Genomic DNA, 23,607 nt, shown 5'->3' on the forward strand with positions numbered 1-23,607 from the left:
CAAAATGACAAAAATTAGCAAAAATATATAGTTTTTCTTACTTTCGTTCGGAATTTTTTGTGCTACTTGCACAGCAACTGTTTTTTCTTGTTTTACATAGTTTTTAATTGGACTGTAGCTGAATCAAAACGCATTTATGTTATGAAAAAGATGTCAAGCAGCAAATTCAGGGGCTATATATATATATATATATATATATATATATGTGTATATGTGGAGCTGAACAACAAAAAATAAACTTTGAAAAAGTTTTGAAAATCAAAATACTGACTACTTGAAAAAAAAATCAATTTTCGATTTTCAAAAAAAAAAGCTGTTCTTATTTCGAGAACAATTCATGGCTGACACTTCTTTGCTAAAAATTTTTTGACACTTTTTTGATAAAAAGTCAAACCGCAAAGATTAAATTTGGCGTGAATTTTTGCCTAAAAAAACAACAGCAATCAACTCGGCCATGACACTTAATTGTCACAAATTTTTATTTCGAACTAAATGCATTGTTTTAAAAACACCACTCTCGACCGTTAAACCGCATACTACAAAACAACGAATATTTACGTGAACTAAATGGCAGCTAAAAAGCTATGTGCGTAGCTCATTTACATAAAGATGCCAATCTGCATTTCGTCAACAAAAGAAAAAACTGGCAAATGGCAGCTTCAAAATGCAAAAAAAAAACTAAAAAAAATTAAGGTTTAAAAATATTACTTCTACGGGATTCGAGCCTGATGTCTTTACAACGCGCCCAAATCTCGTACAGTCATCAAAAACTATCACCAATAAAGCGTATAAAACACAAGCTTTGAAATTTCCACTGCTATGAGTGCTAAATTATGCAAGTTTGGTAGGAAAAGTAAACTCGTAATATAACACACGTATTTGCTGGTTCGGTTATGAGTAATTTCTGCATCACTGAACAACTCCAAGACGCGAGAAAAATTATGCGCTAGAAAAATAAGAATTCTCCCATCCTAGATATAGCGTCTTTTAGGCTTCGATAAACGGAGATAAAGCTCGTATATATTTGTTCAAATTGACAATAATCGGGACTCATTTCTTTTATTTTTGAAGACGGATTATAGATAATCAGAAAAAGTATTAAGTTCTGAACTATTCTTAGCAACTTTTTTCTTCATTATTTTTTTCCGAATTTTATTTAACTTGAGGAAACACTTTTTATTAAGTTTTACTTTGCTCGATTTACCCATGAAAAAACCATGGCAAGCAGTTGCAAAACAAGCAGATATTCAAGGCTCATTTTGGCAAGGCAGAGAACTGATTTCAGAAACAGTGTGTTTCAAGATAACCTGAAAGTAATAGCACGAGAGCTCATTTTTTTAATTACTTTGCTAATCAGAACCTTTCCTTAATGCGTATAATGGGCATAATCTTTATGAGCAAAAGATGCAAATATATTTCGAATTTTAAAAGAATCAAAAATTTATTGAACACGTACATCTCGTGCCGGTTTAATTTTTATTCCAGATTATTGAGAAGATAAATTTTGGCTTATCGTTGACGCTGTCGAACAAAAATGTCTACTGTATTGCTTTTCACTGGTACTCACGGAGCCTAATGGCTCAATCTATGCCTGTGAGTTGATCGAGCTAAAGGTGGAAACGATTTGTAAATCAGCAACTCTTCAATCCACAATAATCCAAACCACTTTTTCCACATCGCCCACAAAAAATCCACTATCCACTCTTTGAAAATCACTTTTCGCCCACAAGAGCACAGCGTCCACTTTTGAAGTCCACTCGACGAGATGAGAACTTAATTCTTATAATTACATGTGAAAGGCAGTTACCTTCTGCCAGGCCAGAAGACCAAAACTTAACTTACGATTCATGCACGACGAAAAAATCAAATCCCCACCCAATAAAGCAACAAATCACGACACTTCCTAAAAGAAAACAATGCTTCTATGGCTACTATAGGGTCATTCTTCCGTGGGATTGGGCTGCGTAAGTGCAGTAACAGTTTAATGTGAGTTGTAATCAAACTAACCTTGTGAGTTTCTCTAAATTTAGAAATTTCTTGACTTATCAAGCTTTTCTTCGAGTCATCCATGTCTAGTTCTTCCACGTCCAATTTAGGGTTCCTGGCAGAATACTGGTATGGCTTTAGGGTGGGGATCGTGGTCACTCCCTCTGAGTCGTCATGGCGGTTCTCCTTGTTCTTCTTCCGACTGTTCTCATCTTCGTCTCCAGAGTCGTCTGACTTCAAATCTGAAAACCCAAGAAAAAACTGAATGCAGTACAATAATCAACGAAATGAGAAACATACGACTACTTCAGTCAGGTTCTCGCGATTGACCACAGTTGATCCATTGGTTGCTAACTGTAGGCAAAACTTTAATTCGCCTTTTTTTCGGCTTAAAACACTTCCTCGATCTCCAGAAGCAACCAAAACTCTCTTCGAACTACTGAGCTTTCTATTGTACATAGAAAAATCAGCCATCTCGTTTTGACTTCACAGATCTCCCATTTTTTCTTCTAATTGAAAATAACTTACTGTGCACTCTCATCTTGGCGTTTCTGAGAATGGCCACTATGGCCTGCTTCACACTCTTGTCCTGCTCCTCATCTTCCTCATTTGTCTGAAACAACAAACACATAGACAGACAATCATTATCAGCGGATTTAACCTTTCCACTAGCACTAGTTCAGCAGTTTTAATCTTTTGATATTTTTATCGTGTCAAACCGCAAAGCGACTCCAAGTCCCCAATTCAATAAAAATGAACTTCGAAATGGGTTGCAAAAATTCTGTGGGTGACATTCTCCCGGGCAAAGAAATCATCAAAAACTTCTTTCTTTATTGCAAGTTATCTAAAGTGAACTCGGGTAGAATTTCCATTATCGAGAGTCGAGTACGTTTTCTTGTCTATACGACTATAGGCTGCCTTTGCTTTTGACTTGAATTTGTGTGTGGAAAGGTGATAGAAATCGAATCTTCGAAGCTTGCCATATCCTCGGTGTTATAGTGAAATAACTTTTTGAGGGGTTCAGAATCGAGGTTCGACATGGATTAAGCAACGTCTATTTCAGAACAATTGACGACCAGCCGAGAACCAAAGAAGTCCTCAGAGCTTTTAATCATCGATTCAAATTTATGCTTCAAATTTCAAACACAGATTAATTAAGAGAAATTTCTTATGCAATTCAGAGGCAGTAATAATTAAAGTCACTCAGTTTATCTCAAATGCAGTTAAAAAGCACTCAAGAAAAATGGAAAAACTGGGCAGGAAAAGACGCCAACTGTAAAGAGTTAGACTACCACAAATCTTGAGGCGCTAACTCGAAACAGGCGACAATTCGCACAAGTGACAACTCGTAACAGTAGATTAAGCGAGCAACACTGAGTCAATCACAGTATTCCTCTCGTGCCGTATGTAGTAAGCGCATCGGAGCACGCGTATGCTATTTGCCAATGCCAGGTTACAAATCGTCCTGTTTCGAATTGTCGCCTGTTACAAATTTTCGCCTGCTACGAATTGTCGCCACATCTCACAAAACGATAGCTACTAAATTGTTCTTTTCTTGAACTTTTTTTCTAGTAATAATTATGATGCACCAATTCGTTTATTTTTCTAAGTTGCCCGGTTGCCCAAATGTAAAGATGAGTTTTTAAATAAATAATTGTGATTTCTGCGATTCGGAGAGGATCTATGAAAGGCTATCCAGCCTGTCTAAGCATAGTCCGTTTCTCTAATTTCCACATCCCTTTTTTGCGACTCAAGGCCGTTTTTTGCGTCTAGAAGTTTCACGTGGTACCACTATTGCAGCCGTAATCGGTCAGGCTGTGGTAGACCTGAAGCTAGAAGTCAAGTGAGTGCTCGTCCTCGCACACTATCATTTCCATGGCAGGTGATCGATTATCGAACGGGAATTAGTCCTGTAAAAAATTTAGTGGGGGGAACTTTTTACTTCAAGATTTTGTCCTGGAGGGCTTAGACCGCGAGCGAATCACTTCGTTAAGATTAAATTAGGTTTAGTTCTCTTATGAATAACTACTGAACAAAAATTGATGTGCAATATTTACTTACATCGTCTTCTCCATCCTGGCCTGTCTTGTATGTCTCCAGGTAGTCCCTAGTCTTCTCATCCACCTTCACATTCAGCTGTTTACTGCCCACTTCCAAGTTGTGCAGCATCTTGATCGCTCTGATGGCCGACTCTGGGTCCTGGTAAGTGCAGAAGCCAAAGCCCTGCAGTTTTCCAGAGGAGCACTTGGCTCGCTTCCAGTTTGAGATGTAGCCACATGTCTAAGGATACACAGTAATTAGAAATATACTCTCCATGATCTATTCAGTTTTACCAACTAGCTTTTAGGAGTCACAAATTGGAGTTGGTATTGTTTTTTTTTCGTCGGTGAGTTTTTAAGTATAAGCCTCTTTAAATTTTCATCAGAAGCTTTAAAACTATAGCAATGATTTTGAAATTTCACTTTGCAAAAGCTTTCAGCGATACCAGAACTTCAACCAGATGGCAAAACTACGATTTCGTTTTCAACTGAGCTTCTACAAACGGAACTGATATGATTTTTAGTAGAAGAATTCGAGAGGATTTGAATGACTCACATTGAGCATGGCTCTGATCATGTCGTCGGGGGCTGTGTCGCATATGTTGCCCACAAACACTGTGGACTCCTTCGCTGCCTCTCTGGTCGGCGGCTGGGTGATGGGAAACATGCCTGGTGGAGGACCCACTGAAACACATCACAAATTACTAGTTAGAAACTGAAGCCAATATTACCACTATAGTCGAAGTGTCAGATTCAATATCATATTATCTTCAGAAAAAATTCAAAGAGATCTTTTGAATCTCGTTTCCACCATTATTGGTTCTCCACTCAATTATAAATTGATGTCCAGTTAGTCTCATCATAAATCGAGAGACAATGTACCTGGTCTCATGTTGAAGTGCGGCTGTATGCCTTGAGGAGGCGGGTACAGCAACGGGGCAGTCTGGTAATGCGCTGCCATTCAATCTGAAAACAACACCATTTTTAATACACATCGCAAATTATCTCAAACCGGGAAAGCAACGCCAAACAAGTCCCGAAAACTTCTAGTGTATGCATAATTTTAATGAGCATATTTGACCGCAATGATGTTTGCGATTAATCTTCACTGCTGCTTGCATTAAATTAAGCACTTGACTGGTCTTCTATTGATAAGCTGTCTACGACAATCAAGTCTTCAATTCAATAACAAATTAATTTAACTACGAAAATCAAGTTTTGACAAAAAGATAGATTTTTCAATCTGTTTGCTGTACATATTGATTACGGGGCTAGAATCTTTAGAGACACTATTAGCGAAAAAACGGACTATGATCAATCATTGATAGCACCTTGACTTCGTCCGAAAGTCTTCGGCATCTTCCTACTTGACGCATCTTCTAGATCTTTAGCTTGGTAGTAATGTGGGGCAACTTCCAACAGCCAACTCGTTTCAACTACACTCACATTTCTCATAAACTCTTTAGACGTAAACACCAATTCATGGTACAGAACACATTTTACAGGAGTTTCTTGTTCAAACAAACAACTATTTGGGTGCACGTGAACTGTTTGCTGGTGTTTCATAGTTTTATACGTTCCAGTTTTACCAGCTAGTCTTGCCGTGTTGTAGAAAAATCCAGATGTTATCGCTTTTCGGATCTTGACCGAATCGCCCCCACTTGATTCCAATGCTATTTCGACTCTTTCCATTAAGCCTGCTAGTTGATCCCGCACGTCTCTCGCTCGTTTCATGCTTCGATGTTGAATGAAGTTCTCAAAGCACCATTGTATGGAATAGTCTGTATCTGCCCAATTATTATACACGTTGAGTAACGTCAGATGATCTCCATCTGGTGAGAAGAAGTTCCTCCTTGCATTATCAGCGTGAACAACTTTATCTTTTGGTCTGTAAAATATGCTTTGATTACTTGACATCATTGCGGCAACAGTTAGAACTTCTTCGGAGCAACCTTGTTTCTCCGAAGCAATTATCATTTTTGACATCATTGGGTCGACTGGAAACTCAGCCATTCGTCTTCCTAATTTGGTCAACTCCCCTTTATGATTCAAAGCACCCAATGCATAAAGTTGTTCCAACGCAAGTACTAAAGTCTCATGCGGCGGCGGATCCATGAAATCAAAATTGATCAAATCATTGATTCCAAGACTCTTCAATAATAAAACCACATTTCCCAGATGAGTTCTCTGTATCTCTGGAACTGTAGTTGTTTCCAGTTCGTTCTTATATGCCCATTGAGTGTATAATCTGAAGCACTTTCCAGGGGATACCCGACCGGCTCTTCCCGCTCTCTGATTGGCTGATGCCTTGGAGCAAGGCACCACTACAAGGGACTCCATTCCAGTCCTAGAATTGAAACTCTTTTGCTTGTTGAACCCTGGATCTATAACGTACACAATACCATCGATAGTTAACGATGTCTCTGCAATGTTAGTAGCCAAAACCACCTTTCGAGCGTTTTTAGGAGTCGGCTCGAAGATTTTCGCTTGCATGTCAGAAGGCAAGTTTGAGTAAATAGGCAACACAATCAGTTCTTTTATTCGTTTTCCAAGCTTCTTAGCTCGTTCACTTAAAATTTCCTGGCAGCTCTCAATTTCTTCTTGGCCTGTTAAGAACACTAGAACATCGCCAGTAGGTTGGGAAACATGTATTTGTAAAACAGTTACAACAACAGCGTCAATATAATCAGCTTCTGGCGCTTTAGTGTAGAAGATATCAACTGGGAAACGACGTCCCGGAATCCGGAAAACTGGTGCATCGTCAAAGAACAGTGAAAACTTTTCGGTATCCATAGTTGCCGATGATATCAGGAGCTTCAAGTCAGGCCGGAACCTTGCAATATCTTTGACCAGACCGAACAAGACATCTGTATGCAACGTCCGTTCGTGCGCCTCGTCAATGATAATCACACTATACGAAGCCAAATCTGGCTCGTTTAGAAACTCTCGCAGTAACATTCCGTCCGTCATGTATTTAAGAATAGTTCGTTTACTGGTGCAATCTTCGAATCGGATTGAATAGCCCACTTCGTTTCCTAATTTCTTGCCCATTTCTTCAGCTACACGTGCTGCCACACTCATTGCCGCAACTCTTCTTGGTTGCGTGCATCCAATCATTTTACCCTCTTCGCAGTATCCGGCTTCGATTAAATACTGTGGAATCTGGGTTGTTTTTCCACTTCCAGTTTCGCCCTCAATCACCAACACTTGGTAACTAGTCAATGCGTCGACAAGCTCTTTTTTAAATTTGAAGATCGGTAGACTTTCTCTCGTTTCTTGCAACGACATCTTCTTAAGTTCTTCTTTACTTATTGAAGGCTCCATTTTTTCATCGGAACCAGGGATTGTCAGTGTACTGATGAAATCAATTTGGTCTTCAATTAGAAGATCGTAATCTTTAGTTTCAACTTTTTTCTTGTCTTGCGCCCCTACATTGATTAAGGCTTGTTTAATGTGATCTTCCTCCCACTTTTTACTTTCATTGTTGAAACCCGAATCATTCGCGTCTAATTTCTCCTCGAAGAAGTCTTGATGCAATCCAATGTCATCTTTAGGCACAAAATATCGGTTCACTTTTTCAATGTCTTTCGCTTTCTTGTGGCTATTCGCCAATTGCAGAATCTCTTTCTTATACTTTAATTCTTGGCGTTCTTTGCTAGTTAGAGTGGCTTCTCCGAACAAATACTCTTCATCTTTAACGTCAGCTTCTAAAGCGTCCAATTGATCTACTTCTCGCTTTTTCAAATAATCTCTCCGACTTTTCTTTCGTAAATCAGTCACAAAATTTGAGACATCTTCATTGTCCATGTTCTCGTATATGGCTCTAGTAGGGTCTTTAGCATCGGCCATTTTCTTTTTCGTTTTCTCTTCATCTCGCTTTTTCAGTCGAGCTGCAAACTCGTCTCTTTCTTTTCTGTCTCTTTCGAGCAGTTTTCGTTCTTCGTCCGAGTCGCTCAAATTGGAAGCTAACTCTCTGTCTGGACTCTTATGCGTCTTCTTCTTTCGTTTCTTTGATCGGCTGCTACTTTTTGAGGACACACTTTTAATATCTTCCTCGTCACTTTCTATCATTTTGTACACCTTTTTCTGAACTGGTGCGACTGGAACTACAGGCTTCACCAATTTTCTCTGACCAACACGATCGTGTAACTCTGATAAAAACGATTGCAATTTGTTTACATTTTCCACTGCTCCTGATTTCTGAATTTTGTAAGTCAACTCATCTGCGCTCTTCGATTTTTTGGCCATTGACAGAAAAAACTGGCATAATGTTTTGTCTCCAATGTTCAGTATTTCGTGAAGCTTGTCTTCAACCCACGCCTCATGAGCAGCCATATCGTCTAAAAAGCAATCAACAAGATTAATTCAAGCAAAGTTAGCGCATTATTGTTCCGAACACTCCCGAAAGGGTGTTTTAATGCACTAACATTTATTGTTCAGAAGTTTGAAAGTGGAGAGAAGCTTTTTATTCGGGCGTGCTTTAGTTTTTTCTATTTTGTTTTCCACGCCATAATCGTCGGAAAGAGTCGAATGATATATCACATTTAAACCCTTGCAGTTGTGAGTCGAACCCTATTACGAATTTTCAAAAAATTTACTCAGTGTAGAGAAAAACCGGATTAAAAATTTTGATTGAACGTTTTTTTTGAAAGGACGTAAAAACGTTTCACTGAACGAAAATTACATATTGAAGCTTCTTAATGCCTTCATGCCAAAAAAACAACAAAAAAAAATCTGCAAAACATTTGAAAAAAAAATTACAAAATTGTTTTGATTTTGTTGTTCGATTAACTTTTTGATAGAATATGCTGTCAAATATGCGTATAGTACTCTTTCTATCGAATGTACCTAATTTTAGGATTTCGTTCAGATCAACAGCAACAGTCCCGAAATTTTTTCATATGACTTATTTGCTCTAACATATTTCTGATGTAAAGAACAAAAACGCAGAGGCGAAGCTGAGCTTCGCGCCAATTTCGATACAAAAATGAAACACTAAGATTAAAATCAAACGGAAAAAAATAGATAGAAAAAAAAACTTCAAAAAATCGTTTCGTCATTAAAAATTGCAACAAAAGCCCAAAATATCAGAAAAAAATTACCTGTACTTTTAGAAACTATGCCAAAAGCTTTCCGAATGATAAAAACAAGCCGAATAGTCAAAAACGTCCTTTCAGCGGAATTAAGTCGACAACAGTAAGCAGACAGAGAATAATCTAGACTAGCCGGAAATTTTCAGTTTGCAATAAAAAACAGGTCTCGACTGGAATCGAGCTCCCGGGCTTTGAGGTCTCAAGCATGGGTGTTACAGCAACTTCGAAAAAAAGTCGGGATACGGGAACTAAGCCGACAAAAAAACAGACGGACGATAGTCAGAAAAAGCAGTTAACAAAAAAAGGTCCCGGCCACAAAAAAAATCGAACCACAAGCCATAGTCGGTAGATGGTTGATTGAAATTGAATTTATAATAACCAAGCGGCAACAAAGCCGAATATACCTGAGCAGAAACCCTTCAAGATAAAAAAAATCAAACTAATAAAAAAATTAAGTCCCCTCAGGACAAACAAATTTAAAAAAAAAAACTTAACAAATCGAGATGGTTAAATTACAACCTATTCAAAAAATTTCGATTAGGCCGGATTTTTGAAATTCTAAAACACTAAAAGCAACTACAATGAAAATTCTTTACAGCAAAAATGATCGATTCTTTGATGTGGCAAATAAGCCGAGAAAATATAAGCAGACAAATATTAGACCGACAATTTTATTTGAAACAGTAAATTTGTGTATAAGAAAAAGAGAACCTGGTCAGATTCAAACCTAGGACCTTTACCGTCCCAGGCGTATTCGTTACCTCTAGACTAAGTGTGCAGGAGGCACTAATAAACCTGAATCCATTATGCAACAAGGTACCAACAAAAGTGTTGAGTCCTGTGAACAAAGTTATTTACGAGAAAAAAAGTGTAGTAAACGATTACAATACCCTTGCTTATCGCAAAGGTAATAATAAAAATAATAATAAATCTATTTAAACCCCCATTGAGAGCTCGCTGAATCTTTTTTTGGCGAAAAAATATGGGAACGAAATACCAAAAGCAACAAAGCCGAAAAATTCCTCTTCATGTTAACATTTTCTCGATTTTGTCAACTAGGTACGAATTACTCAAATCCTACCAAAAAAAAGAAACTATGCAATCCAGAGAATTCGTACAATCGATCAGCAGCTGGCGCTGTTAATATCACTTTCGAAAATAAAATGGCTAAAATAACACCTACAGCCGGAGTAGTTTTAACCTATTTATGTTAACAATTTCTAGATTCTAGCAACTAGGTAGGAATTACTCAAATCCTATCAAAAAATGAAACTTCGCAACCCAGAGAATTCGTACAATCGATAAACCACTAGGGCTGTTAATAACTTTTTCGACAACAAAATATCTGCAATAATACCAACAACCGGAATAGTTCTAACTAACCTATTTGTAGTTATTTTCTAGATTTATGTTAACATTTTTGAGATTTTGTTAACTAGGTAGGAATTACTCAGATTCTACCAAAAAATGTGCATCCCAGAGAATTCGTACAATCGATAAACCACTGGGGCTATAATACCACTTTCGAAAACAAAACGGTTGGATTAACACCAACAGGCGGAATAGTTTTAACCTGATTTGACTTTTTGCAGAGAAAAATGCCTAACAGTCAGAAAAAATCGAATAGCCTACTGAAAACTTAAATTAGAATAGCTTTATTTTCAAGACTGCTATTTAAGTTTTCTTCAACGTCTACGCCTCAACGGTGGCTGTCGGAGCTGCTTTGGTATTTCTGGTATATACTCTTTGAGCATTGTGCTTGAACACAAGTTTGATATGTCCATGCTTCTCCAATTCCGTGAGAGCCTTCTTGGCCAAAGTCGTTCTAATCTTCATTCTCTCCGATACAACAGAGGGTGTTATAAGGCGATAGTTAGGCACCTCTTTTTTAAACTTCGCGTAGGTCTCCTCGTCAAAGAAGACAGCGTTGTTGAGCTTGTCTCGTGATTTCCCTTTGGACCACTTCTTTTTCTTGGCTTTTCCACCTCCACTTGACGTAGGCTTTTGACTCTTTTTGGGATCAGTCTTTGCGGGTTGCTTTTTAGGAGGCATTAGTAGCAGAGTATCACAAAAGATCTAACCGATTCAGTATTCAAAAAAAACTTTGAATAGCCAAGATGTTCTGAAATCAGTGTACCGATATATTAACCGTTAGACTCATACCATCAAATAAAACAGATAATCGAAAAACTTTGCAACCGTTTTCGCATTTCATTCAATTTTTGAAGAATTATTAGTTTAAGACATGAGGGATCTTTCCATTAATGCTTTCAAGCAAAACATAGCCCTCATCCCATAATAGTAAATTCGCAGTGAAGGACAACAAATTTTAGGCTACTTTGAAGACAAGGGGAGTGGCTAAAAAGGGAAAACCTGATATTTTCCTCAGTGCGAAAAAATGTTCAAGCTACTTGCGAAACAGCTGCGAAGAATGATCCATACTTAGAAACGGCACGTCATCTGTACTAAATGCCAAATTGTTGGCAATATCTTTTCGGCCAACGAATCTGACCGAAGTTACACTAGTGGACACAATTGAGCGCAAATTTAGGATCTTACTCTCTAATATGCCTGTTTTCAATGTCCATTTTGGACAACAATTAGTTCGATGTACGGCAAAATTTTCACATAGACCAAGAACAAATGATCAAAGCTACCCTCTATGAACTTATCAAAATATGGCTTTGAAGACACCAATGTAAAGCGGGTCTGAAAATGCCACATTTCCTCATCTGCACTACGTTTCGCAACTTAGTGAGTTCATTCTCGATTAAGCGGAGTAAGAACGTTGTTCATGCGACGACAGGAATTCTCAGCGAGATAATGAAAATGAAAAATGCTAGAGTGAAAAGTTTTGTAAATTTAGATGTTTCACGCGGATTGAAAAACTTAGTGCAGAAGAGGGGATCTGGTATTTTCAGACCCAGATTACATTGAAGTCTTTGAAACCATATTTTGATAATTTCATAGAGGGTAGCTCCTATAAGTTTCACCAATTCACTTGTAATGGCATACAACCTGGAACGGAACGGGACGAAGTGCTACAACTCTATCATAACCCACACATGATACACTGTGAGATTCGACCAGAATGGACAAATCGCAATTTCGTTTTCGAATTTTTATCGGAACGTCTGACCGAGAGAATTGATGGTTTTTATGGATCAGTGACGCCAATTGAACAATTAGACGAATCGGGAGGGGTTAGTTTTGACTAACATGCTAATTTTCAAAAATTCGTTTCGAAATAAAGACGTCACGGCCTTGAGATTTCGCACCAACTGAAACGACGATTTTCTCAGAGAGAACAACTTTATTCGTTGAAATAGACGAGGTGAACAACACAAATGGGAATATCAGTTGAAGTTATTGTTGGAAGGCCATTCCGAGTTGTAACAAATTTCTAACATGTTCTTTTTGAATTTCATACATGATCTTTGATCATTTTATTGTAAATAAAAAATTTTATATCCTGATGATGCACAAAATGTGCGAAAACGTTTGAATTAACAATTTTAAAAAATTCTTAATTGTTACAAGGCAATTCACGACAACCAGGAAGGGTGTTGGGACGACGTGTCCAGCCTTCCGAGAAGAAAAAAGAGCGTTATTTTGTAACATTCGCCCAAATATCACACAGCGACGGAGCGTAGAAAAAGTACCTATCAACGACTGGCAGGCGTCAGTTACCTTAATTCTACTCGTTTTTCACCGTCTCGACCTTGCCAGTTGATTTTCTGGTCTGTTTAGGGCAAAGTAAAAAGTTACCATTTTTAGGCCATCAGTCAAACGACTTTTGATCAGCTTTCGTTTGCATGCGAACACAACCACATAGCTGAGTCTCGGATCCTCAGACTACGTGATTGTCATTAAAAACACGGCTCGAACCACCTATTTCTATATGTTTTTGTGTGACAGTTTTATATTAAATCCATTGGAGATGGATTGACCCTTTCCTTTTTCTATCTACTCATGCTCTGAAATATTAAATAATATCGGTGTTTATTAAGATCTAGGACATTACAGCAGCTGTTATAGTCAGTTTTCACAGTCCCTTCACATATAACAGTCTCTGGGGGACCAAGCCTCCGCTCCCGTGATTTTCTTGAGATAACACTCTTATCTCCTATATTTCGTGTCCCGGGAGGGTTCCGTGGTATTTTTCTTCCCCCCACTGAAGCCTCCGTCTCCACAAATATCTGTCGCTAAGGTCCTTATCGTGTGTTTTTGCCACGATAAGAGGCTCCGTATTTTTCTGTCTCTGATACAACTGTTCTTCACAAAATATGGCGTGGTTCTGATTTTCGTCTTTTCTATTCAAAATGGCCGTCTTTTTTCTATTTCTCAGAAATGTTCTTCTTCCAATCGAAATTTTAAAAATAAAAATTCTAGAACATTCTGACCCTCCGTCGCAACACTTTTTTGTTCATAAGGCCTTTAGTCACTTTTTTTTCTGTCGCGGGAAGGTTATGCTGTGTCATCCGGCAGAATGGCACATACTCCCCGGACAAGTCTCCATCAATGTCCCTATTGATCGCACAACACCGGGTTATCGTCAAGTAGGTATCCATTTTTCTGTAACCAATCTTACAAATTGCATAAGAAAATGAAATTTATCTACTCCACTTCAACTCACTACGTGTTCACAAATGGCATCGTACTACATCTCACTGCCTTTCAACATTTTCACAAAATTTGCACCATGAGGAGTGTCCTAGATAAAATTTCTTTTCTGACTACTTACGTCGTCTTGTTATAAAACTTCTTTTCGCTCTTTGTGATTAAAAAGTGGGACGTGGCACGGCCACGCACCCGTTAAAATTAACTTAACTTCGCTCACCAAGTATAATTAGTCATTTATGCGGTCCTTTCAATATTAAAACTAAGAAACTCTGTGGCTAGGAAAGTTATTGAGTTACCCACCCTTCTCGAGCGAATTTACTCAAACTTACCATGTCGCCACACAGTGAATTTGTGTCTTACACAGGTTAAAAACTTCAGTCGGGAATAAATAGGTAGATATACTCACCTATGCTCCTTATATACATACATAGATAGTAGTAACTAAAATCAACAATTTCAACAATTTTAACAATTGCAACAATTTTCAAAGTTTGGTCTGACCAAACTAAATCAAAACAAAAAGTTTCACAAGTTCAATAATCAAAACTTGGTTGATTTGTTCAAGTTTTTACACACAAAGACAATCAAGTTTTTCTCTCCTTCTCTTCTCTTCTTTGGTCATCTTCACTCCATCATTTCTCCATCCTGATGTTCAGCGTCACTGTCTTCCAGAACTTTCTCTAACATGTCCAGAGAGTTGCGGGCCGTGCCCCAACCCTCCTGTTCCAACAGCCTCGGTTTGCAACAAGGTAGCAAGTCCACATTCACCTTCTGCTCCCGGTTCCTGCAAAAGCTGTTGTGAAGACATAGGCTCACGTTTCGTTCTAGGTCAGCTCTTAAGACCTCTTTCTTCTCATCTTCAGTAACACAAGGCGTTCCAGCTACCCGCTTCACCGCTGTGGTGACCGCGTTTCTGTGCGTCAAGAATGCTCGTTTATAGGCTCCTGGTCCTATATCTAGCTGGAAAGATTGATAGGCTTCCGTATTCCTTGACATGTGACGCTTCGCGCGTTCATACATCCAAGATGTCATCACTGCACGGAACCAAGGCATCAATCTCTGCCTTGACCATATTCTTTCAATGGCTTTAGGTATTCTCAGAACCTTGCAGGTGGTTCTGAAAAGATCCAATTCGCTACTCATTTTCACGTTGCTCAGCTGTTCAGGAGTCGGCACGGCCGTCTCCTGCTCACTTGTGTCTGCGTTAGCCTCCAACCATCTCACTGCTAGCATGGCGCTAACCACCACGATTGACACTTGTTGATTCTGATCGGGCAACCCCGTGGAGTACAACTCTTCCACGTCCCAGACTAGGATCAGATTCCCGCGTTTAGGGTACCACAACGTCTGCGCCAAGCAGTGGCAAGGATACTCCCCATGGGTTCTCACTATGTTCCTTCGGGTCCGATACCCTGAGGCTCCCAGCAACGGTTCCACTTCCATCAGGATTCTATGTAAATCGTCTTTCTCTTCTATGGTGGGGAATTCAGTAGGTAACGCTCCACTCGCTTTCTGTTTCTGGAACTCACTCACATTGCCTTCGTTCAGTCTCATGAACTCTTCACCCACAACGTCTTGCAACTCGCCTTCGGATCTCTTCGGGACTGCCCGAAAGATCTTTGCCAACAAGTCATATGACCTCTCTGACATTCTGGCCAACCTCACGCACTTTGGCACAGAGAAAAGTTGGTCAACCAACACTTGTTGCGTCCTCGCATCCATCACCACCATGTGCGTAGGATACTTGCTATTACAATACGGCGCTGAGCTTGAACCCACCATATATTTTGAACCAGTAGGTCTGTGATAGGCTTCACTATCCTTCAGATTCATTTCATTCTCTAGGGCTTCTCGCCAGCCTCCAATCTTTTGCTCTGTCTGTAATGCTCCAGGGAATATTTCCACGCTGAGGGACGTCACTAGCTCATGGGCACGCTCCAAGCGCTCGAGCGATTCTATCGAACTCGTCATGCTGCAAAATCCCAAGGCTGTGATCAGGTTTACGTCCGTCACCCCATGGCAGTCCGCGACCAACTCCATGGCACTCTTATCTGACATGCTCAATCTTCCGTACAATCGTGCCAGTTGTCGATGCTGCTCGCTCAGCGTAATCAGGCAGTGTCCCATGTTACAAACATGTCCTTCCATCCCACTGTATTGAGCCAAGCATGTGCCTTGCTTCAACCAATTACTCGATGTACCTTCCTCGGACAGCTCCGTGGACGGGTTGCTCTTCTTCTTCGTCAATCTCATGGCCAGCAGGTGATGTATCATGGCCAGATCATGTAAACTCGCATCATCATCCCGTTCTAACATGATATCCGCGGTCATGTCCCAGATTAAGCCCGCGTTAGGATGGGGACACCAGGAAGGTTTCATGAGTTCCCACATCACTACTAGACTGGTTTTCAAGGGACAGTCCCAAGAACCACAATCAAAACTCACTTGCCCTTTTAGCTCGGGAATCGAGGGCTCGACTACTCGTTCTTCCAAAATAATTCCAAGCTTGGGTTGTTCCACCATCAACATTCCAATTTCCTTAATCCGTTCAACCCAGAAGTTGAGCACTGTGACTTGCTCGTAGTCGAAGTATGCTTCCCTGGCTTCTTCGTTCACGAAGGGATTATACGCCATCCCCGGCATGCCAGACACGTATTGGAACGACTTCAGTTTCCCTAGTGTTGCAAACTCCTTTTGTCCTCTGGCCGCTTCAATCAAGTCTCTGCTCACTCTCAATTCTTTCTTGGAGTATCTTCTCACCTCTTCCAACTTGCGATAGCTTTCCATATCATTCGACTCCTTGCTTGGCACGGTCAATGGCATGTCCTGATATAGCTCTAGGAGTGCCCTAAGGAAGTTCCTTTCGCAATCAACTCCCTTTTGCCGAATGATCTTTATACATTCTCCCAACACAGGAGTGGGGATGCGATCCACCACGAACCTGACAAAGCAAAGGGCATCCTTACGCTTAGCCCATGCTATCGCTGAATCGTCTTTCGAAATCAATGCTCGTAGAGCTTCCATTAACTCTAGCTCCTGTTCTCGTGATTTCGAGTCATTACTGGCTTCATACTCCGCCTTTTTGATGCCCATCAAGCACCAAGCCAGTCGTACTTGCAGATCAGTTCTCACGCAAGGATGAGCCAGGTATGCTGCCACAGTAGCAGGTGCATTCATCGTCTCATCGAAGTATTTCTGGAGGGCCGCCCTCCAAGAAATCTCTAGCAGTTTTTCCAATCCAATTTCATTCGCTTCTGATGACATCACTGTGCCATACTCTCTTCGATTGAAGTTAGAGTTCTCCGTAAGCCCTTTCAGATATTCTTGCATGGCCCGCTTTTCACTCCAAGCCATCAGGTGCCCTCTCGCGGAGTTCCTCGCTTTCAACATCTCCACATAACCCCCTGCCGGATCTCCCATGTGGACCGATTCCGGCACAGTTATTCGACTGTACTCGACCACGTCGAGTTGTCCTTTCAGTTTCAACTTGGCCATGTTGATTCGCGAGGGCCTGTAATCTTCAAGTCCCCCAGATCCACATTGACTGATTACTTCCATTTCTGACTTAGTGTCTGCCAGGGTTCGCGCCGTCTTCTTCGACCTTGTGGCGGTTACGGTCAGACCTGCCAAGAGCATAGGGGGTATCAGATTCTCTTTTTCTCCCCCTGTCAGTGTTGTACTATCTCCCTGCCCGCTCTCGCCTGAACGACCTGCGCTCGTTAAAGAGGTCACCACTGCGTTGGCTCTTGACTTCACCACTCTCGGGTTCATGGCTTGACTTCCTGTCTTCCCTTTTAGTCGCTTCAGCCCTTTCCTGGCTCGTCTGACAGGTAATTTCTTTGCAGCATGCTGATCATCGGCACTGTCTTCTGTTACTGACTCGGTCAGAACATCCGACTCCATGGAGCTCACTATTTTTTCCAGGACCTCACGCATGATGGGTTGGTTCAATCCCACCTTCATTATGGACTGCGTCCCATATCGCCTTATCACGTCCCAAGATTTCTCCATGAAGTTTACTCGGCTCCAGATTGCTCCTGTCTTGCCTTCCAACTCCCTTTGATATCTTTCCCATTCTTCTTCTGGTAATGTGCTGAGGAACGATATCTTCATTGACTCTTCGATTTTCCTCCTCCTTGGTGATTCATAAAGCAGTTTCTGCGGATCCCTGCTTCGGCACTCTCTAGCCTGGCTTATTGGGTCTATCGGAGATAGATCGGCCGACGCCTCCTTTGTAGGAGACATGAAGGACGATGGTGCCATTAGCAATAAACTCCCATCGACTTCCCCATCGTCGTCTTCACTGAACCGGTATTCTAGCAAGTCCCTTTCCAACGCTCCTAGATCGGTCTCTCCCGGTTTCTCCGTCTTACTTCCGGTCCCGTCATCGTTATCGTCCTGATCCATCAATTCATCGTCGTCCGCATCAGGTTTCGGCCTAGGTCCCGAGGGTCCTTGTCGCGCGTCTGTGCCCGAATCCGGCCGAGCCGGTACGGCCATGTCTCCTGCATGATAAAACAATTCATCATCGACCAGGAACTCTACCAACTCCTCGCCATGTGGGGCCAGGTCCTCTATCGTTATATATGAGCCTCCTCTGCTCTCCCTTGTCACCTCCAGCATCACCACTTTCGCTTCTCCTGACCATTTCAGTCTCGATAAGTCATCCGCGGAAGAATATACTTCGTTCCACGTTTCAGCCGAGACCTCTGGTCTCCTGGAGGGTAGTGCTTTGATCTTTTTCCTGCTCCAGGCATCGGGAAATGAGAAGTCGAACGTATGCGCGGCAGCAACGTTCCAGCTGATGAAGCGCGGCTCCATCCCTCCACTCCACTTCAGCATTCTCTTCTCTGCGTCACGAGCTGCTCCAATACGAGGGGCAGTGATGGGAGATGTGACTCCCAACAACATCCTCCTTATCGGTGGATATCGATGGCATTGGTCCGGCAGCGGCCTGGACCCAGGAAGCCATGTTTGTTGATTCTCTTTCGCATGGGCATAGGCTCCCGGCAATTGAGGTACTACCACAGCCTCTCCTGTATCCTTCACCACTGGTCTCAAATTCCAGAGTTTTGGGTTAAACTGGATGTGGGACAGATCCTCACGGCCCATTCTGCATTTGAAGTGGTTGTTGAAGTCCATCAACACCCAGCCTGGCTCTGCTATTCTTCCGAACAGCCTATCGTCGCTAGCCAGCTTCCTCAGTTCACTCTGTTCTACCCAATTCAGCACGGAACAATCCACTACTGAGACCAGGTTGACGTACAACACTGAATTCCTGTACGCTTTAACTTGCACATCCGGGAACGCAAAAGACATCACCGGTCCATACACCACTGTGACGAATTCCCTCAGTCCGTGGACCAGAGCCAACGGATCAATCCGCATCATGACAGCTAAGTCTGTTAGTAAGGGCATGCCACAATACTGTTTACATTCGCTTGCGTTCGTCGCCACTTTGTCCTCTCCTGTGACGCTTCTGTTTTGTTGCAAGAGGTATTGAAGTAGGAGAGTCCTCCAGTCTTTCATCTTCTTGAGCGAGGCAGTTTCCAACTGTGCATTGAACTCACGACTGGGTCCCTGTAGTTGTTCAGGGTACCGCAATAGCACAAGCAAGTCTCTCAGTCGACCATAGGTCATGGCAATCAGAGTCAGGAGTCCATCCAATCTCAAATCGGCCAATGCTTGGGTAAAGAGGTTTGCCGGTCCTTTCACAAAGTTTTCATGACCAAATGTCACGTATAAGGCTAGCACCAGGCCAATCGACAACTTCCTGATGTCTTTGACGAAACTCGCGATCAGGTTCCTAGATGCCCTCGGATAGCACGTCGATAGGAAAGATGGCGTCCATCCCACTCCCATTCCACCCAAGATAGCATCTGATCGTTCGTACTGTGCCTTTGTGGCCAGCACGTCAGCTTGGAACTTATCCAGCGACATCGTGTTTACGTCTTGCATCAGTTTCAACATCTTGCCTCCAGCCAACTCCCGGGCATTAAGTAGATTCTTCAGATACGCATGTATCTCTTTAATTATTGCCGGCGCATGCTCAAACGCGTCCTCACCCAAGGTGCACAGCCTCGGTGACAGGTACAACCATATATTGTTGTGTGGCTTCGTACGCAAAGCCATTGCCATGAGGTCCTCCTCTGCTGACGTCATGTTCTTTCTGATCATCCTTCCCTGCTCATTCTCTGCCTGATCCATCTGTCTGAACCAGAGATCATCAGCCACCTGTTGTACTAATAGATGATCGTCATCTATCCCTGGTCTTAGCTTCAATAATCTTGCGAAGTTGGACAGCTCCAACCCCAGAATTTCATCTAGCACCAACCTAGTTGTGCTACAATCTCTGAGCCCCTGTATGGCATTCGAGATGTCAGCCCAAACGGCGGGAAGCTCAGATCGGGACGGATAGTAATTGTCCGGGTCCACCACTCTGTTTGGGACAGGAATTATCACGTTAAATATCCCCTCTGCTATCGTCGTGACCATTGTGTACACAAATTGAAGGGGTTCAGGCAACGCAGCGTAGCCTGGTGACAATACGAAGATCACCTTCACCACATTCATGGTGAAACGTTGTCTCGCTGCTGCCTCTACCTCGGCCATCGCCGAGAGCAGTGTCATTATCGCCTCCCCTATAATTTCGTTACTCGGGATCGATCCATCCGTCAGACGTGACAATAAGCCTCTGCTTTGTAGATGATCATTTGAGCCTGCAACCACTATTACCTGCGGCTCCATGCTGACCACTCTCCGTACACTTATCATCATGCCTATCGCCTGTCCCCAGTCCAGTTTAGGCGCCGTTAAGAAAATCACATCGGGCCAGAATAGAGAACGGGGCGTGTAGAGATAATCGGAGCCGGCCACAACCAGATATTTGGCAGCCTTCATGTCCAAGGGGTCATAAGCTGCAAAAAGGCCATCGCCTATTGGGGCCTTCAGGTTCCCGTATCTCTTATCGTCTCCAACCACTGTTGTAGTTCGGGGGTAATCCCTCGAAGACTCGCCCGGCGTCTGACCGGGTGGTTTAGCGAATTGTCTGTACAACTTGTGATGTTTGTTATTGGGCTTGTTCTCCGTCTGGAACTTGCCCTTGCGCACAGGTGGTGTCCTTTCCCGGGTCCTATCTCGAACGTCGGTGAGCGACCGGGTGTTTAAAGGTCCAAAGGTATTGTCATGAGGTAATCCATCCAGGTCTACATGTCGGAGTGAGGTCGAGGAGCTGAATTTCTCCTGCTCTGCCAGCAGCCAATCCACACCCGGTATCCGATAAAGTCGAGACACTGTGGGACTTTCACCGCCAGTCATTCTCATCGCATCCTCCCGACACGTCAAGGTATTCATATTCAACTTCGCCGACATGTCCGTCTTATACTGACCCCAATGACTAGGATCTGATCTATTCCAAAGCAGCCTGCTGCCTGATTCGATCCCCTCCGCTGGCACGGTACTTGTAGACGGTCCTGCTGTCGAAGCAGGATTTGTCGTGGCAGGCGAATCGTTCCTCCTAGACGCGGTCTGGGAGTTATTCCTGTTGTTCTGTTCCCCCGATCTGCCGAGTCGGCTTCCAATCGATTGCGGCCTGGGAGGAGGAGCAGTCCCCAGCCTGTCTCTCACGTTCGAGCTCGGAGCGACGGTTGCGGCTCCAACCGTTTCCGTTGCCAAGGGCCCTAGACGGTTGGCGAGGGATTCGGGCACGGTTGCCCTTATTCTACTCCCTCCGGTCGAATTGGTCCGAGCCAAAGAACCGGTCGCCCTCGACTCTTGCTCCGCTTCCCTCAATTGCGTCTGAAACACATCATTAATCCAATGCCTCCCTCGTTGGGTATTGAAGTGCACTCCATCTTTAGTGAGCGCGATGTGGTCAGTCATGCGCAGCATATTTTCGAGATCCAGGAGTCGCAACTCGCCAGGGTTGTTTCTCACCAGACTGCGGGTCATTTCATTCCACCGCGTCACGTTGCCATTCATGAAATCTGCAGCTATGGTGCCCACCAAAGGATTTGGTGGTATCGTGCACAGGATCACGAGTTTGGGTCTGTACTTTTCTTTCAATTCGTTCAAGAGACACACCAATAGAGGTTCCCAATTGTTCTCCGGAGTCACGGGGGCTCTCGAGACGTCATTGGTCCCCAGCATTATTATTAATGTATCCAAATGATCCTCGCTCTGGAACTCCATCATTTTGATGACTTGAGCCACTGAGGCTCCTCCAAAGGACAGAATGGTAGTATGACCATAGACGAAGATCTCATTCAGATCTCTCACCAAACTGTCTCCAATGATCAAATGGCGACTCCCTGGGGGAATTACTTGGTCGTTCGTGGCGGGGTTCCAGCTCATGCCATTCAGGCAGGCTCGAGGATGCTCGGCTGGCACTTGCGTGAACTGATGACGTGCCATCAGATTCTTCCTGATGTCTACCACGCGAGACTTCTCAAAGACTCCACCAGGCGCAGAACACGCTATCGAGCGGGTTGCTCGCTCCGAGCTATTTGATGAATGATCACGACGCTGGGAAGGAACGATCCTAGCCAGTGTCCGCTCAGTGCCTCTGTTGATCTCATCCATCGCAGCTCTGGCCACTTGGTTAAACGATTCCTGAAATTGAGGAGCTAGATAGGTGTCAGAAGGGTCTGGTATCGTAAACCTCTGACTCGAAGCAGACGGTCGTGTCTGCTGAGGAGCCTCGGGCCCCCTTGATGCACGCAAATCCAGAACCTCAGGTCCTCTCGATGCGCACAGCTCCTGCGCTGTTGTCCTGGGGCGTGTGTCATTAGATCCCTCCGAGGACCTCATGCTCGCCAGGATTTCCGGTGACACTTGACTCACCTTCGCCATATACAGCTCCTTCAGGTGCTTTATCTCATCCTCCTTGTAGGCCACCTGCAGATCTTCAAATTTCTTTTTCCATTCGTCTCTCTCCCGAGCTATGGCCCTGTACTCCTGAAGTTTGGCACACAGCTCACTCTGATCTCTCTCCTTCTTCTCCAGTGTCTCAATCGTCTCCGACGTCTGGATCTCTATCTCGCTCACTCTCACTCTCTTTAGGGGAGGAGCAGCTGTTGGAGAGTCGACAGAGTGTGACGGGCCTGGCCCATCACGTTGTCTCTTCGCTCCAATGAGTGGCTGCGCAGGTTGGACGGGCAAGGGCATCTCACCTAGCCGGTGGTCCCTTTGCTCGCCTAGTCCTGGCTCACGAGCCAGGTCGTGGCCAGACATTTCTCCGCGCCTCCATCTCATCAATCGGTTTCGGCCTCTCTCGGCGGTCCCGGACTCACCGAAGGCCAACATCAACACGACTTCTGTAGGGCGATTCCCTCGACCCTCTCTTCCCAGTGCATTGAGGAGTGCGACCACAAACATCGCCAACCCCGGGTCTTCTCGTGTAAAATCACAATCGATCAGCCGCTGATAGATCTCGTCTAGAGTCGCTCCTAGACTCGCTGAGAGGAATTCCATGAGTTCGTTCGTGTCACCCATTTCTTTTCGTGTTGATTCTTCTTGTCGTGTCGTGTAATTTCTTTCTGTCTCCTCTGATTCAGTGTTCAGTAAACAATTCTCGATCAATCAAGATCTAAAAAACAGGTCGCGACTTAGAACCATCATTTTTGGATGCAACATCAATCAATTCTTTAAAACTCTCCATTGAAATTCTCTTCACAATTCTGATTTAAAATTTAGCACCAAGGTGGATCGTCCACCTTTATCTTTGTCAGAGTAGCACGAATAAGCGCTGTCACCTTGATGACACAAACATAAAACATATCATAACAATAACATAACATAAACACATAAACATCACACACCTATACTATCATATAAAAACCTAATCCCTAATACTGTACCTAAAGCCT

General features: G+C 42.9%; 2 protein-coding genes across 2 annotated transcripts in view; both read right to left on the reverse strand.

Annotated features, from left to right (window-relative positions):
• LOC134848456 (RNA-binding protein 25-like) overlaps positions 1-23,607 on the reverse strand; it is a 259,318-nt gene that overhangs the window by 9,919 nt on the left and 225,792 nt on the right. Inside the window, exons 2-6 of the mRNA XM_063865920.1 lie at positions 4,908-4,991; positions 4,582-4,709; positions 4,048-4,266; positions 2,515-2,599; positions 2,008-2,228 (exon numbers count right to left, since the gene is read on the reverse strand). Of these exons, the coding sequence (XP_063721990.1) occupies positions 2,008-2,228; positions 2,515-2,599; positions 4,048-4,266; positions 4,582-4,709; positions 4,908-4,986 (732 nt within the window). The 5' untranslated portion in view covers positions 4,987-4,991. The remainder of the gene's footprint in view (positions 1-2,007; positions 2,229-2,514; positions 2,600-4,047; positions 4,267-4,581; positions 4,710-4,907; positions 4,992-23,607) is intronic.
• On the reverse strand, positions 5,202-8,362 carry LOC134847993 (pre-mRNA-splicing factor ATP-dependent RNA helicase DHX16-like). Its single transcript, XM_063865321.1, has one exon. It carries the CDS (start codon positions 8,358-8,360, stop codon positions 5,340-5,342), a length of 3,021 nt encoding a protein of 1,006 aa, XP_063721391.1. The 5' UTR covers positions 8,361-8,362; the 3' UTR covers positions 5,202-5,339.

The sequence above is a fragment of the Symsagittifera roscoffensis genome, chromosome 6 (genome assembly GCF_963678635.1).
Source record: "Symsagittifera roscoffensis chromosome 6, txSymRosc1.1, whole genome shotgun sequence".
NCBI classification, from domain to species: Eukaryota; Metazoa; Xenacoelomorpha; order Acoela; family Convolutidae; genus Symsagittifera; species Symsagittifera roscoffensis.